General features: G+C 34.9%; 2 protein-coding genes across 2 annotated transcripts; one reads left to right on the top strand and one right to left on the bottom strand.

Annotated features, from left to right (window-relative positions):
• Window positions 1-5,266: 5,266 nt before the first annotated feature.
• Window positions 5,267-8,865, top strand: LOC104907156 (organic cation/carnitine transporter 4-like). Its single transcript, XM_048641908.2, has 2 exons — window positions 5,267-5,683; window positions 7,563-8,865. The coding sequence occupies exons 1-2, from the start codon at window positions 5,287-5,289 to the stop codon at window positions 8,696-8,698; spliced, it is 1,533 nt and encodes a 510-aa protein (XP_048497865.1). The 5' UTR covers window positions 5,267-5,286; the 3' UTR covers window positions 8,699-8,865.
• Window positions 8,866-10,927: 2,062 nt separating this feature from the next.
• On the bottom strand, window positions 10,928-16,010 carry LOC125496849 (uncharacterized). Its single transcript, XM_048642698.2, has 2 exons — window positions 15,558-16,010; window positions 10,928-11,097 (listed from the first exon to the last, which is right to left on the bottom strand). The coding sequence occupies exons 1-2, from the start codon at window positions 15,908-15,910 to the stop codon at window positions 11,040-11,042; spliced, it is 411 nt and encodes a 136-aa protein (XP_048498655.1). The 5' UTR covers window positions 15,911-16,010; the 3' UTR covers window positions 10,928-11,039.
• Between the last annotated feature and the right edge of the window lie 1,250 nt (window positions 16,011-17,260).

Here is a 17,260-nt window from a genome sequence, read left to right on the forward strand (position 1 = left end):
AACTTCTCATGTTGGAAGTATAATTTTTCTCTTTCCTTCCAACTTCCCCCACTTTTGGGAGGAATGAAAATTGAAATTTTATTAAAGAGTCCTTCCTTCCAATTCCTCCCATTTCCTTTCACTTATTTTTTTTTTTTATGAACCAAATATTGAAAAGTAACCAATTTCCTTCTGTTTCCTTTTTTTTCCTTCTAAATCCTTTCACCAAACAAGCTGTAAGTATTTAACACTTATGTTGCAAAATTAAACCCAAATTTTCCAAAAATTATTAATAGGGTGAGTACATTGTTTTGACTGAGTGTGAATTCATGAGTGAAGGAAAAAAGAAAGAACACAGTTGAAACAAAACTTACTTATTCATTCCAGACAAAACTCAATACCCTCATCTTCCTCCACTCCTCCCCACTGTCATAGTGTCATCACCTCCCACAAAATTTACCTTATCCATTCCAGACAAAAGCACAATTGAAACAAATATGGCGGAATTAGTCCACGATCTCGATGCTGTCACAACATCGACAATGTTTCGGCGGAAACCCTAACTTCCTTAACTCTTCCCGATTTCTGATTCTGGACTACATTCCTCCAAGACTTCCGGTAAAATTCCCTAATTCGTTTCAAATCTGCTTCCAAGTTTTTGCTTTCTACTATTTATTCCCCTGAATTAGCAAAATCCCACCTCAAAATGTCCTCTATATTTTCCCCAAATCAATTTATTATGCTTACTGATCGTTCATTTAAGTTTGTTGTAATACCTTATGATGACCTTAATAATCTGAAAGACCCTGTTATGATAAATTTCAGTCTTAATTCATGTGTTGAACAACTTCAAAGTGCTTGCATCGACTTTGTGGGGGTGTTGTAACGGCCTTGTATGTGTGTATTTATTGTGGTGTGGGAGTTTTGGATGGGGGTAGAGAGCAATGCAACTACTGGTTTCTTATGTATTTGCATCCCGACTTTACGTCAGTACTCGAAAATCGATAATCCTGGTTCTGAGTGTTTGATGCCTCTCACTTATTGGTTTGGTTGTACAAAATCGTCCATGGACGATTACAAGATTGTTGCTCGTTTTGAATCTACCAAGGATCATGACACTTTACATATATTTTGTATAATTTTTAGAAGAGAAAAAAGAGAAACTTAGAGAGAATTAAAAAGACTACATATTTATATTTTTCATACTTAAATAACTAAACAAAACAACCTTTAAATAGGCATACAAACACTACTAATAACATGTCCACTACGTAACCCACTACTTGCTATCCCATTAATAGACCATTATGTAGACCACTAATTGTTAGCCCACTAACTAATTGTTAGCAACTAGTTAAAACTATATGACTAGTTTTGGAGCATAATCCTCTTTGAGGACTGGGAAATGGAATAAAGTTTTTTTATTTTGATCCGCATTGTACTTATTACCAAAGTTTGAATCACGAGACGGTTACCGTGATGTATTGGTCTTTGGATTATGGGGACACTGTGCAAGGGCCTAAGTGTATTCTTGGCTTTGATTTGGTTAATGAAGAATTGAAAGAACTTCCATGGTTGGATTGGTTAAATGGGTATTGTCACGCAGATTTCTATGTGCTAGATGGTTGCTTGGCCTTGCATTGCCACTCGCGTGATCCATCTAGTGATATTTGGATATTGAAACAGCATGATGACTGGAATTCTTGGGTCAAATCATTTACTCTATCGCTTGTAGACTTGTCTATATATAATATTACTCCCACCGGAAAGTTTTTGGTATGGGATGATCGCCTGAAAGTATGTAAGATTATCGATCCGAGTAAGGATAATCAAGAACAACCCAAAGTGGATGTTTATTGTCCTAGTGCAGAAATAGTACCGGGTGCAGGAGATTACGTTGGCGAGGCCTAAGTCGTATCGGCTAACGCGCAAATAAATCAATACTACCCTACACAAACGTAGTATAAGGAAGTAAGGTTCGAATCCACGGAGAAGGTAAGTTTGGCTTGACTAGACGTGTGCTATGGTAACAATGGGGGGGGTTTTGAGGAATGAAATTTAAACAAACAAAACAAAAAGGAAAATCAAATAATAAACGAGATCTTGGCAATCAATCTTCACAACCAATTCAACCCTTGATCATTGAACAATCCAACAACTAAGTTACTTGAACGCCCTATTGTGAATCATAGGATTCAATCTCCCCTAACGTAATGGTATGACTAAGCGAGCGCTCTAGTCCTACCCTTAATGGCAAAACAACCTAGTCCAAGCGTTCTAGATTCAATTTAGCAATTAGATAACAACTAGGGAGATTTCAATAGGGTAATCTAGCATTCACACAAGCGGTCGAATGCGAAATTATATGATGATTCTTCTTATACTCAATCATCCACGAGCGTGCAATAATTGGGCATAAACTACAACCCTAGATAATCTCAAAGCAGACAATTATCTAGATAGTAGAGATTGCAATAAGCAAGAAGTTAATTGATCAAGTTAACTTAAGCACAAAAACAATCAAACATGAAGAACATGAAGAATCATCAACATTCAAGCAAATTAAAAGAAGAATTGAACTCACAAGTTGATTAAAATGGTTGATTCGATTGATACACCAAGATGGAAGATTAGCCCTCCATAATAAAAGATTACAATTTTATTTGAGTTCTCTCTAAAAACCAGATGAAAAACGATACAAAACCAAAAGACGAACTATTGTTTTTTATCAGAAAAATAGGGGAAGACGAAAAGCCGAATTCTCGTTGCGGGCTCCGCGACCGCGGAGGAAAGCACCGCGACCGCGGAGGGGGTCCGCGCCCGCGGTGAAGTCGCGGAGGAGCTCTCGGCTCTTTTCTGCCATAATTCGTCGCGGCCGCAATGAAATCTCCAGCGACCGCGGAGACCTGGCCTTAGCTTCTCACCTCCCTTCTTGTTGATGACTTACTCAAACCAAAACTATTCATGAAGCGCGCATTCCACTTCCTTGCTTCACTATGATAACTCTTCAAAGAGTTTCTTCGACATGCTAACTTTCTAACTTGAACTTTCTCCAACACAAATGAGCTCAAATGATTAAAAAGAGCTAATTACAACATAGTAGAGAAAAAGATCAATAACATTACAAAACTTGTGTCAAATCCCATTAGTAAGTGGTGAAAAAGTGTCAAGAATGCCATATAAACATGGCATATCATACGTCGAGAGTCTCATTTCGCCTTTCGGCACAATCAAGCTCACCCGCGATTAAAGATGATGTGTGTTTGCCATTTCTTATGAAGTTGGGTTTAGTTCTATATTCTATTAGTGTAAGGTAATTTGTTCTGCAACTCTGCTATTGATGGTCTTGCTTTGAAGGGGAGGGGGTTAATTGTAGCCTGTATGAAAATAGTCCACTCTTAAGTCTTAACCCTTTTGGTAGTCTAATGTGCGCACAATTGACTAAGCTGGCATATCTTGTGTGTTGAACCACTATATGTCTTGAATCTAGTTCATACAATGTATAGTAGGTAGACTCGGCTATTATCGACGTGTGTAGTTTTTAACGTGTTTAATTGTGCTAATTTTTGGCCTTGATTGGAACTGAGCATCTTCTTTTTTTCCTACCTTTTATAAAGTACCTAGAGTTAAAATGTGAATAAACACTGTGATCTTTGCAATTTCTAAGTTAGCAAGGAGGAACTAGTAGAACGAACCTAGAAGCATAAGACTTAAAGATTCTTTTTCTCTTGTTCTTTGCAACAGTATTTGTTAATGCAAGGCCTTGGTTTCAAAGGAGCTTTTGTTGATCGAGTCACACTATTTGGAAAATGTTTCTCCACCGAACTTGTGAGGAGGGGACATCTTAGTAAATACCGATTGTGTCCAACACTACATTGAAATTTCCTCTTTGTTTGGTAGAGAATAAATTATCCATCTAAGTTTTTTCATAATGATCAGCTTGGGTCAGACGCTCAACCCTTGCCTGTGCTAATATATGATCTCATCAGAAAATTGTGTTACGTATCTGCAGGAAATCGGAAGATTCTTATTTAAGCAGTAACCAACCTTTGTGTTTTAATTCCCTCAGTCCTTGAATTTTGGTTCTTGTAGTTTAGGCTAATTTAAGAAAATTTACGTTATTTCTTTGATTGATTATTTATCACCTCCTTTGTATTAAATTTTTTGTAAAATCTTGGTCCTCAGCCCAAGTGTTTGCTGCTGCTGTATATTGGAGGATTGTTCTATGAAAGTTTGACTTGATGTTATACAAGCAAGCATACAGTATTACATGCTCCTGGTTTAATGTTGCTGAAATCCTGTCAATTGTCATATAGTTTAGGCCTTGAATCTTGATGCTCAAAAAAGTGATGTTAGGTTGCACAGAAGTATGGATTAAACAAAAGAAAAGAGTGTTCTTGACGTTCCCATCTGTTGAGATTACTACTTCGATACCTCATTACTCTGTAGCTATGTCTATTTACTTAAGCGGGAATTATTTTCAATGAAATTGATATTTCATAGAAAGTATTCATTGTAAATCCGGGTGAACCATGTACATAGTACACTGAACGCCTTTTTTTTTCTTTTCCATAGAGGACGATGAAGCTATTTGGAGCAATGCATAGCTTTTTTTATCCACTTCTATTGAGTGATTTCACTTGTTAGAGTATATGCAATGGGTATCTTGGGAGTGCTTCTCCAACTAGCTCTCCAAGGAGTGAGAAAATGTAGAGTTATATCTTACCTAATAATGGGTCTCTCGGTTGTATCTTGAGTGTATCTTCATAGAAACACTTCGAATAGTGTTTATTGGAGAAGATACCATTTTGTCTAAAAGATATCCTAGAGGCTCCTAAGGTCAAACATTAGGTTGGATATATATTCCTTACATTTGGAAACATTTAGTATCCATTAAAAGATTATAAACTAACTGCAGCAAATCACATGATAGAGTTTAAAACATATCATATACCAAAATTCAGAAGCCTTGCATCACTCTAATAATGGACAATCTATAATTTATTTTTCCCGTTCATACTTAATACTTTACATTTAGGAATTTTTCTAATGAAAATCGTGAAGCACACATATTAATGTAACACAAAGTATATTTAGTGTCCTCACTACAGCAAACCCGTTTTCACGTGTTGCGTCCTTCCAGAATTTTATAACACAGGGTCAATACTAAAAACAATGCACAAAAAAAGAAAATCCACTTTTTTGTTTTCTCCCCATGATTCTCCACATATAAATAGCCACATAGTGTAATAAAGTTATAACAGCTTGGAAACATATATTTCACCCCCCAACTCCAATTCCCAAACAATGCCTTGTCAAAATCCCAGGGACCTCCAAGAACCATTGATTCTCCCTACTAATGAAAAATCAAATGGTCCAGAAAAGCTCACCATAGATGATATGCTACAAAAATATTGTGGTGAGTTTGGAAAGTGGCAACTAAGACACTTTATATTAACAAGCTTAGCTTGGGCCTTAGAGGCCTTTCATACTATGGTTATGATCTTCGCCGACCGCCAGCCGCGGTGGTGGTGTACTGGCCCGGGCTGTCGAACCCAACTTGAGGTTTGTGGGCTGTCGCCGGGCTCGTGGGAATGGGTAGATGGGACGGGTAGCTCCACCGTTGCTGAGTGGGGATTGGTGTGCGGTAACAAGTACAAGGTTGGATTGGTGCAATCTTTGTTTTTCTTTGGCTGCATGATAGGTACTTCAAAACAAATTCTTGTACATAAATCAAATGCAAAAATTATTAAAAGAGACGGTCTAATTTTAATATAAAATTAGACATAGTCACTAAATGAATTAAATTAGTCACCGAAAGAAATTAACCTAATTACTACTGGGCTAATTCTCTTTTCAATATTGGATTTACCATTGCCTAGTTTTAATTTAAAATTAGGCGGTCTCTTACAAGACAACTCTATAGAAATCATCCCAAAAGTTAGCTATCTGTTGGGGTTAATTTTTACTCTAAATTGATCATTTTTACTTATATAAGAGTAATTCATTTAAGAAACAAACAAACTATTTTTTTTGCCTAAAAGCGACTCATTTAGACTTGAAAAAAAAATGCATCTTAACTTATGTAATTTTGTGTCAAGTACGAAATTGGAAAATGGACGTTATGACATGATAATTTAATTTTAAAAAAACTTCTAAGGAATTGGGGATAAAAAAAATAATTACAATAGAATTGGGAATTAAGAATACTATTACCTTGATAAAAGTGTTAGAGATCAAAAAGGTTGTCTAAGTTTGTATAGTTACATATAATTGTAACTTTGAAATGTTAAATAGAGATTGTTGTGGATTGGTGGTTAAATTCTCACATTTCATTTCAAAGGTCATGTATTCGACTCCTAATAGCTACACATTATTAATATACTTCCTCCATTCCATAATAAGTGAATTGGTTTTACAATAAATTTATTATACGCCCATTGCACACAATTCAAATTTTATCTCCTATCTTACATTTTTATGTTATATTTATTGCAAGAAATATATATACTACTCTATAGGTTTTCATGTAGCTTGTTCGTTTACACACACTTTCTAATACAAATCTTGGACCATTATTATATGTAGTTAGGCGTTAGTAAAATAATAAAAAATTGATACTTCTTCCATAACGAAATAGATGTTATACTTTTCAAAACACATTCTTCTAGGCAATTTTTTAAAGAGGAGAGAGATAGAGAAAAAGAATAAAAGGAATCGCATGTGATATGAGTCTCCTAGGTGGGTAAAAAATTGCCTACGAGTCTCCGAAAACCCGGTATCCGATTCGAAAATTCGGTGATCCGATCCGAAAAATTTGGATATTCGAAAGTTTCATATTGGATTCGGATCACAATTCCTCCTATCCAAATTTTTCGAATTTTCGGATCTGATCCGGTATCCTACATTGAACAACCCTAATAGGAGAGAGATTGTTGCCTACTCCCTCCGTCCCTTTTCATAATTCTCCTATTCTATTTTGGGTGTCCTAAAATGTTGTTCCTATTTCTCTTTTGAACATCACTTTTTACTCTTTCTCTCTCCACCTTTTCACATGAGTTTTTTTTACACCCTCATTTAATGTTACTCAACTCTTATTGGTTGGATATAACAAAAAGCATTTTTTACCCTGTCTGATCTCCTCTTTTCACATGCCCACCACATTTAATATTTATTATTCTTTTTATTTTTTTATGACAATGATTCCAAAAAAAACAACTCCGATGCAACTACATAATAATCATTGTTTTCTTTATTCCCGTGCCCAAAATGAAACGGGAACTATAAAATGGGACAGATGGAGTAAAAATGAAGTAGAACATTTATTTTGTTACAACCATATTTAGAAAATATAACATCTATTTTGTTATGAAGAAAGTATTTTAATTACAGATCGAGATAAATCCAAAAAAGCTCGAGATAAATGTAATATTCTAAGTATATGATCAAGATAAAAAGCTACAGAGAAAGCAATAGATTGGCCCTTAACATGTTAATTGCATAGCAATAATCAGCTTTTACTCATAGTCAATTACACATATTTAAGAACTCTCATCCAAATTGCAAGGTTTTACTATATACAGGAGCAGGAATATTTGGCCATCTATCAGATTCATCACTTGGAAGAAAAGGCTCATTGATGATAGTATGTCTATTCAATGGAATTCTTGGATGTCTAACTGCTTTATCTCCAAATTACTCAATTTACACCCTCCTTAGGTTCTTAAGTGGCCTTAACACTGGTGGAGTGGGTATGTGCGCCTTTGTCCTTGCCACTGAACCCATTGGACCCTCCAAACGTGGGGTTGCTGGTATATCTACCTTCTACTTCTTCTCGATTGGCATTGCTCTCCTCTCCGGAATCGCCTACATTTTCCAGTCTTGGCGATCTCTCTACGTTGCATCGTCGATTCCATCAATAATCTTCGTTACAATTGTCATTCCATTCATCTCGGAGTCTCCTAGGTGGTACCTTGTACGAGGGAAAGCTAAGGAAGCGATGGAAGTCATGCGTCATATGGCAAAGTTTAATGGTCGGACAATCCCACAAGATGTTGAGTTACTTCTTGACAACAATAATGCAAATAAAAGTAAAGAAAGGGAAGCAATAAACGGGTCTTTACTAGATGTTTTAAAGTCCCCCATCACAAGAGTACGCCTATTTCTGGTTGTTCTAATTAACTTTTGTTGCGCAATTGTATACTATGGACTTAGTCTAAATGTTGTCAATCTTGAGACCAACATCTACCTCAACGTACTGCTTAATGCAGTTGCTGAAATGCCGGCCTACACATTAACGTCAATTATGTTGGATAAGTTCGGGAGGAGGCCATTAACGATAGGAACAATGTGGTTTAGTGGGGTGTCTTGTTTGTTGGGAAGTTTGATGAAGAGCAACGGAATGTGGAAGATTTTACGGATGATCTCTGGGGTTTTAGGGATTTTTGGTATGGCAGGAACATATAATTTATTGTACATCTATGCTGTAGAGTTATTCCCTACAGTGGTGAGGAACGCGGCCTTAGGATGTGGTGCCCAAGCATCCCAGATGGGAGCAATACTAGCGCCGCTTGTAGTGGTGATGGGAGTTAGATTGCCTTTTGTCATATTTTCCATTTGTGGAATAGTTGGTGGTTTGCTTGGAATTTGTTTGCCTGAAACTTTGAATCGACCCTTGTATGATACTATGGTTGGCATGGAGGAGGGTGAAGCTACTTAGGGTTTCTTTTACCTTTTTTTCTCTCTTTTTTATTGGCGGGTAATAGAGTGAGTAATACAGGTATGATAAACCTCTATTAGATAGATGTGTTAGACACAATTTTTCATGTAATAAATATTGTTTCGCATAACATATAAGGGGAAAACAACAAAAACAATATTTTTACATACACAAATAATATTTGTTACATGAAAAATTGTGTTAGATATATCTATTCGTTAGAGATCTAACAAACCTCATGCGGAATATGGGGCGATCTTAGTTTTATGTTTTTGACGACGCAAGGTGTGTCGTCTCATGTTTTATATGTCTACAAGCTAAATCACACTGAAGAAATGATGTAAATTGACAAATCTACTACTTATCATCCCTATCTAATTTAAAGGAATTATACAATCGAAACAGTCTCTCTTTTGCAATATAAGAACTTGTTTCGCTCGGACCAAACCAAAAACTACTACTTATCATCCCTATCTAATTTAAGACATTACAATAGGTAGACCTGGGCATAGGTCGGGTCTATTCATGGGTTCGGGTCGTGGGCTTGGGAAAATGGCGGGCTAGTCGGGCCTGAAATTTCCAAATGTTGTCCACGGGTCCGAGGGCCAGGCTCGTGCCTCCTGCAGGCTTGTCTCGTGTTTTATGTCGTTTTTTTTTGGATTTTTTTTACAGTTTTAAGCTAAAAAACAAAGGAAAGGGACGTTCGGCGATTCGTGCTGATGCGGGCCTGAAATAAAATTTCTTGGTCGTGACAGGTTCACAGCCCACGTAACGAATAACGGGCCAAGCCTCGAGCGGGATTGTGCCCGCCTGCCCAGGCCCACATCTAATGATAGGTAAAATAAAAGAAAATAATAAAAGGAGTATATAAGTATATTGCTCTAAATTTATTATAATGTATATTTTATTATAATGTGTATAAAAGAGTTGGCAATCCTGAAAGTTACTCAAACATTTCCCGAGATTACTCTTATCAATATAAGAGATAACATTAATCACCATCACACACTTTCTAATGGACCGAATCTCTTGATTCTTCACCTGCCACACCTAAATATCGCAATCTATTCACAAGCAGCACTATCATCACTCTTTTCCTATCTTTATTAGCTACTTGCCTAGTCGCCTAACTACAATTATCCATCTCGAAAGTCATGACAATTTAAGGATGGTAATTTGGCTTGTCTTATTTAAGGTAAGTTTGGTCTCAAACTTGAGTTCAATTCGAGAGTATTCCAGAGTATTGAAGTTTGGACACTATAAAAGCAACTAGGGTGTGGGGCTTCGTTGGATTGCAAACTGGACATGCCAATACGTATCAGCACCATCCACACTTTATTTTAATGCAAGGAAAGACAAACAAAGAACAATCACTCCAAACCAACTTATGCCAAAGTAAACTTTGGGAGCAGATCTTGATTCTTGAATTTACATACTTGGAACCAACATCATTATATCCCTGGTTTTGATTCTACAACTAAATTGTTGTGACAGAAGCAAATAATGAAACAAAGATAGGAGAAGAATCAACACAGAGATTTAGCGTGGTTCACTGTGCTAGTTACGTCCACACAGTAAGGATAACTGATTTTATTAGGTTCAAGATAGAGAGTACAATTACAGAATTATAGAGATAGAGGTTAATTAGCGAGACCCCGTACTTGCTTAATTCTAGCGCCAGATAATTCAAGGTATATTTCGACATACATTAAGTACAATATCACAAAAAAGAGTCGGTAAAAATCAGTTAGTTATCATGGTAAAGTCTCGTTAAAATAGTACTAAGACCTGAGATTAAATTGCATATAAGAATTACGTACTGACATCTATTACTCCCTCCGTCCCAATTTATTTGCTACATTTGCAAATATTTCCATATATAGTACATAGGTCCCACACTTTATTTATAAATTTGCCATCACTCCCTCCTTGGTTTTTGTAAATATTTCCATATATAGTACATAGGTCCCACAATTTACCTATTTGCTTTATTGTTAATTCTTGTTATGGCAATGGTCCCCACTTCCTCCTTGGTCTTTGTGATAAAGTGAATGTAGCAAATAAATTGGGACGTAGGGAGTACTAAGGTTCGTAAGAAGAAAGTGATAGACAGATGTGCATAAAAAGACCGACAAATACTCATTTTCTAACATTAAGTTTTAGGAGAGCTGGCATGAAATAAATACACCCACTTATAGGATAAAGACCATTGGTTGACATATTCACAAATGGTAGGGCAACGCATATTAACATTTCATCCATTAAATTCATTTACTTACAGACTTCGCAAGGTAAATAGCCTACATAAGATAGAGCTACAGCCTACAGGCTACTACTATCATTAAAACATGAATGGAGCTGCAGAGAAAGCTGGGAAAGCCATTGCAAGAGATTCTCGGCTGCAAAAGTACAAAAGAGACGTTAGAATTTTAATTTGTACAATTCATTGTACCAAAAAATATTACATATAGAAATCCCAAAATTATAGTACTATAGTATTATAGTGTCAATAATTAGCATATGAAATGAAACGCCAGGAAGTACTAAAGATTTTCTTATAGAGCTTGGTTAGTTGCTTGTTTGATCAGTTGTTATTATAAGCTTATTTTATTAATGGATTGAATCAATTGTTTATATTGACTATATATCTTATGAATCATCTACTGACGTACTAACTTTTCTAAGCCAAAAAAAAAAAAAATCAAATTTAATATAAACTCGTGATACAATTTTAAATAGCTATCCATCTTTTATAAGTAGGGTAAGTTTTAAATAAACTATGTTAAGTCAGTTAAATTTTGCGACAATTACCTTTTCTTATTATGATTAGATTAAGTTAACAACTAAATTTTTTATAGGTGCCACCAATCATAGTTTCATACTTTTTTAATCGTATATTTCAAAAAAGTCAAAAGTAAATAAAAAAACAGAAAATAAAGAATTAGTTGATGACTTAATCTAATCATAAAAGTGGGATATGAATTATCACTAAATTTCATAAAAGTGGGACAGCTAAAGTATTAGTGCAATTAATGGACAAGATCAGGATATGGATTATCACTAAATTCAATTGTTTGCTAACCGGCTCTATTTGACTAATTAGACGCCTCAACCCCACGATGATGTTGATACTTGATCTGACAAATGATCTATCCTATAAACAACTTGATGGCGTCTTAGCTTTGTGATTTAATACTTTTTTTTCATGGTTTCCATTACTTTATACTTTATGATTAATGCTCGATACTGAATTTTGTTATGAATTGGCAGCAAGAAATAGTCTTTTATACTACATATTTGATTATTAATATAAACCAATATGCAACCAAGACAAGTTAGTGCTTGTATAGTTATATGTCAAACATCAAAAGTTTGGTCATGTGAGAAGGAAATTATAATTACATGACAAAAAACAAGCCAACAAAATTAAAACTCAAGTATTTTGTATGTGCAAAAGGTTAATAGGTTTGATTTTATTCGATGTATCATTCAAGTTTTTTTTGGACTTTAAGTAATGAGAATTATTCCATTTACGTTTAAGTTCAAATGAAATTTTATTAATTTAGCTTAATATTGAAAATAGATCGATATTAGTAATCATAATTATGGAGGAAATTAGATTAAATCAGTTTATTCTATTTAATGTTTGATATGAATCGTTATATGACCAAGTCAATAATCCCATAACTAATTTTAGAATGATGATCTAGGTTTACTTTGGTGCTCCAAATAATATGATCTTGCAATCTGGACTCTTCAGATTGACTATTTTATTCTTAGCAAATTCTCATAGTTTTGTTATGTCAATTAGCAAATAACATAAAACAGATTTGAACAAAAGTTTAATTTGATTCAGAAGGATAATATCTTTATCAATTTATCAATCAACCAAGCAACCCCATCAATCTAACTTCATACCGCATTATAATTCCATACGTACATGCAATTTAAAGGAAACCAATTTTCATTAGGGGGCTAATTATTAGTAATGCTTCTATCCTGATTAAATTATAATATCATTATGTAAAATAATAAAAAAAAAAATCGGTCTAATTTTAATATAAAAGTAGACCTAGTTACTAAATAGATTAAACTAGTCACCGAAAGAAATTAAATTAATCACTATTGGATTAATTCTTTTAAAAAAATTGGACTTATTAGTGTCTAATTTTAATTTAAAAATAGGCGATCTCTTATAACACAAACTCTATTATTATAATATACAATTGGTGAATGGTGAATGGTGATGGGTCCCTTCCTAGCTTTGGGTCCCTTCCTAGCTTTGCCAATGTTACACATGAATGACAAATTCACGATTAACACCCAGTCATCCTCCTTTAAATTTGCATATCAAGATAGCCCAAACGTCATTTGGCACTTAGCAACCTCATTCTTTGTGACAAACTTCTCCACTCATTTTGATATCATATCCACCAAAAAGAATTAAGGGCGCACTCAAATTTGATTGATTGATATGTTGATTCTCATCAAAACTTTTTTGGAGCTTCCTCATTTTACTCATGCTGAATACACACATTTAAATTGTAAAAGAACAAAAAATTGAATAGTAGGTATTAGGTACTATGCAACTTTACACATTTGTTTTCTTTACATGTCTTTCACCCCCACTTTAGTCCCTACTTACTCCTTCTATCCAATAAGTTGGTAACTGTTTCTTTATTTGTTGTACGACGTATCTTTTCATTAGGTGCACTTAAAAATTTCTATTAGTATAGTAAGTTCTTGGTCGGGTAACTTCTCTCCGAGTGTAAGCATAAAGGACTTTATATAAGAAAATAAACACAAAATAAGATAGGATGAACACCATATTTTTTTTTTAGTCGATATATGGTGTATTAGAGACTTTTAGGAATCAAGAACGTTATCCTAACAATTTTGTTGTATGTATCCTCGATGAACTTGAGAACTTCTCCTTTGTGGCGTTATCACATCATAAATCTAGGATCCCATCATCAAGTCAGAATTATTGATAGCAATGCATCAAACAGAAGTACATAGACTTGGATATAGCTCGAGCCTTTCATGGGCTTAGCCTGTGGGCTTTGGGCACCATCGGGCCGGGCCGGGCCCGAGTCAATGAATGACAGGTTGTGCCATGCCGGGCCAGAAATTTTTAAATTTTGTCTATAGCCCGGCCCAGGCCCACGAGCCTGTGGGCCGAGCTCGTGCCTCCCGCTGGACTGACCCGTGTTTTATGTTGTTTTTTTTTATTTTTTTGCCAATTTTAGACTAAAAAACAAAGAAAATGGTGCCTGTGGACCGGCCCACGAGCCATCTAGGCGGGCTCGTACCGGGATGAGCCGAAAATAAAGTTTCTTGACCGTGGTAGGCCCAAGGCCCACGTAGCGGACAACGGGCCGGACCTTGAGCGGGATTGTGCCAGACCAGCCTGCGTGTTGGCCCGACCCATGCCCTCCGCCAGAAGTACAAAAACCCCAAGGTCATAAGCAATCCACTAGAAATATGGCAACATTCAATGACACAACCACAGAAATAACGCTTTATGAATATTTGCCAATTTTTCAACTACAAACATTCATATTTTTCTTATGAAGAACTTCTCTAAAATCTAAATTTTCTTATCATAAAAGCCAATTTTTCAATACTAAATGTAAGTAGATAGTTTGTAATTGAATCCATGTTGGCTAATTTTACTTTTCAACAATTTGGTTGAAGTTAAATGTTAAACGGAAGTTCCGTTAAAAAAGTTTAAATTTCGATAAACCATTCGATATATGAGTGGAGAAATCAAATAAAAATTCCAAATTTTAAATGAAATTGAATCGCCTTATCAAGTCTAAGTGCAAAAAAGATTGAGGTGGTAGATTATTGTCATCACTTCCCATCTCATATCCTAAAGTCTAACCAATCAAAACTCATGGGATTCATTTGATGATTTCCTATTATCTTTCAAATGATTCTCATTCATCTTACCTTTTAAAAATAAAATCTAAGTGCAAAAGGAAACAAACATGTAAATTACTTCTTGTAATAATCTACCCACAACAAAAAAAAAATTCCAATTTACAGTATGGTGATGTTCAATTCTTCTTGAAAAATGAGTCTTGCTAATTAAAAACTAATCACAAACAACTCTTATATGCATACTTCGCCAAGTTGCGAAGACCTTTCTTTATTTACTCCTAAAATATTCAAGAAAGAAAATCATGCATATCAAGTGGTTTTCAACTAATTACTCAAAACCTTATTAGCACGTACCCTAATACTCGAGCAAATCAAATTAGAAAAGGAAATAAATCTTCTTCTTACCGCTCATGAAAATAATGTGATAAAACCTACCTATAAAACAAAATAAAAGTATATAATTCCTTTTTTTTTTAACAATAGTAGTACCATATTAACTTTTGAGAATATTTTCACTTTCTCTATTTTTACCTTTTTAGTATTGGAGTCCGGATATATACGGAAAATTAGAGCTCGTTTAGTTACCGTTGGAAATTAAATCTCATGAAAAGTCTTATATCATGGAAAGTAAACTTCCTTGTCTATTTTCTAGGAAATGGATTTTGGTGTTTTGGTTGAGCATAGGAATTTGTAATTGACACATAAATTTCTAATCACCAAATGAGGATTGGTGATTAATTTCCTACACTTCATAGGAATTTTTCATTTCTTGGAAATTCTATTTCCCATGAATTCCCTATTTACTGCATACCAAACAATTATCCTATTTTATACTATTTTATACTTCATAGGATATCCAAATTCCAGCGAAATTTGAAGTGAACCAAACAACCTTTTAATCAAGTAGAATCTTATCAGATCCCATCTGTCAATAAACAACATAAAACAAAAAAAAAAGGTTAGATATCCATACCCATAATCATGCGCACGAGAACGGGCATTGACCTGGACAGATGAAGGACCACAGTGCTTAACATTCCTAGAAGACACCACCGAAGTCACACTCACATGTTGCCGGTTAACCGGCTTTTGTGGGGTCGTCGAGACGGCGTTGTCCTCGGCTATTGCAAATAGCGAAGGCTTCCAATCCGCCGACGACCCCCTCGTAGACGTACGTTTACGGCGGCGATGAGTTTTGGCCGCCTGCGTCGAAGTCACAAGAGATCGAGTTTCCTCCGTTCTCGGCGTTGTAGGCGATGGAGGATCCTCTTCCGAAGGAGAAGATGTCATGGTGTAGCAGCTGACGCATTCGAAAAGGAATCTCATACTCTCCTCAGTCCTCCCTCTCTCTCTCTTGATTCTCCTGTGGAGGAGACTGGAGAGAGAATAAGAGAGGAGGGATATATAGAGAAGGAAGTGGAGGTGGATGATGAGGAGGGACATATATATATAATAATAATAATAATAAGTTTAAATGTTTAATAAATAATTACTATATTTTTTTTGTTTCTTTTTAATTGTGATGGATCTTTAATTTTGACGGTTAATATTTTTAATTGCTTGGTGATAATATTCGTTATTACATATATTAGGATAAACGTGATGGCATCTTATAAAATTACAATCTTATAAATTTGGTAAGTTTCACTCAGCAAATGGAAGTACTTTACACTCATATTAGTTCGTGTATAATTCCGGCAAAGTTGCTAACTAATAATAAACAATGTTAATATTGATATAACTTACCATTTTACATTACCATTTATGTAACTTACCCGTAGTCGTAGATTTTGATTTATAATGTAGACAATTTATTTTGGAGTTGCGGGATTGATAATCTATATATATATATATATATAAAGCTAGAAAAATTTGCCTATGTGTCAAGCTATTACTTATTTCGCCACATGTCATCACTATACTTATTCTCATTTTTTTAGTGCCACGTGTAAAATGGATCAATTACAATCTTATAAATTTGGTAAGTTTCACTCAGCAAATGGAAGTACTTTACAATCATATTAGTTCGTGTATAATTCCGGCAAAGTTGCTAATAACTAATAATAAACAATTTTAATATTGATATAACTTACCATTTTACATTACCATTTATGTAACTTACCCGTAGTCGTAGATTTTGATTTATAATGTAGACAATTTATTTTGGAGTTGCGGGATTGATAATTTTCACAACTTTTTATATTGCTTAATTATTACTCCTGTAGAGTACATTATTATTAGATATTATTGTAGTATACAATAATTATCTTTACGTGTCATTTGTCTATATTGATAATGTAGGGTAGCAATAAGTTCGAGTTGGATTAATTTCAAGTTCACCTGATTTCTATTTCGGGTCACTTACCCCTAATCCAAACGTGACTTGATACTGATTTCAGGTCAAAAATTAGAATTTGAACCCGACCTTTATTGTCGATTTCAGGTTGACCCGAAACCAACCCAAAATGACCTGATTTTAAATTTAATCATTGCAATAATTCAACATATTGAGTGAGTCTTGAATTCAAATGCCAACTTAATCAAATTTAGAATATTCAAGAAACGAGTTTGGTCTAATACAAGTTAGATAAACATAGGTTAGCCTGCCTTGAATTTGACCCCACTTCAAAGTCAGATTATTCGGATTGTTTTGATGAGGTTCAAAAATTCAACCTG

Source organism: Beta vulgaris, chromosome 4 (assembly GCF_026745355.1).
Source record: "Beta vulgaris subsp. vulgaris cultivar EL10 chromosome 4, EL10.2, whole genome shotgun sequence".
In the NCBI taxonomy this organism is placed as follows: Eukaryota; Viridiplantae; Streptophyta; class Magnoliopsida; order Caryophyllales; family Amaranthaceae; genus Beta; species Beta vulgaris.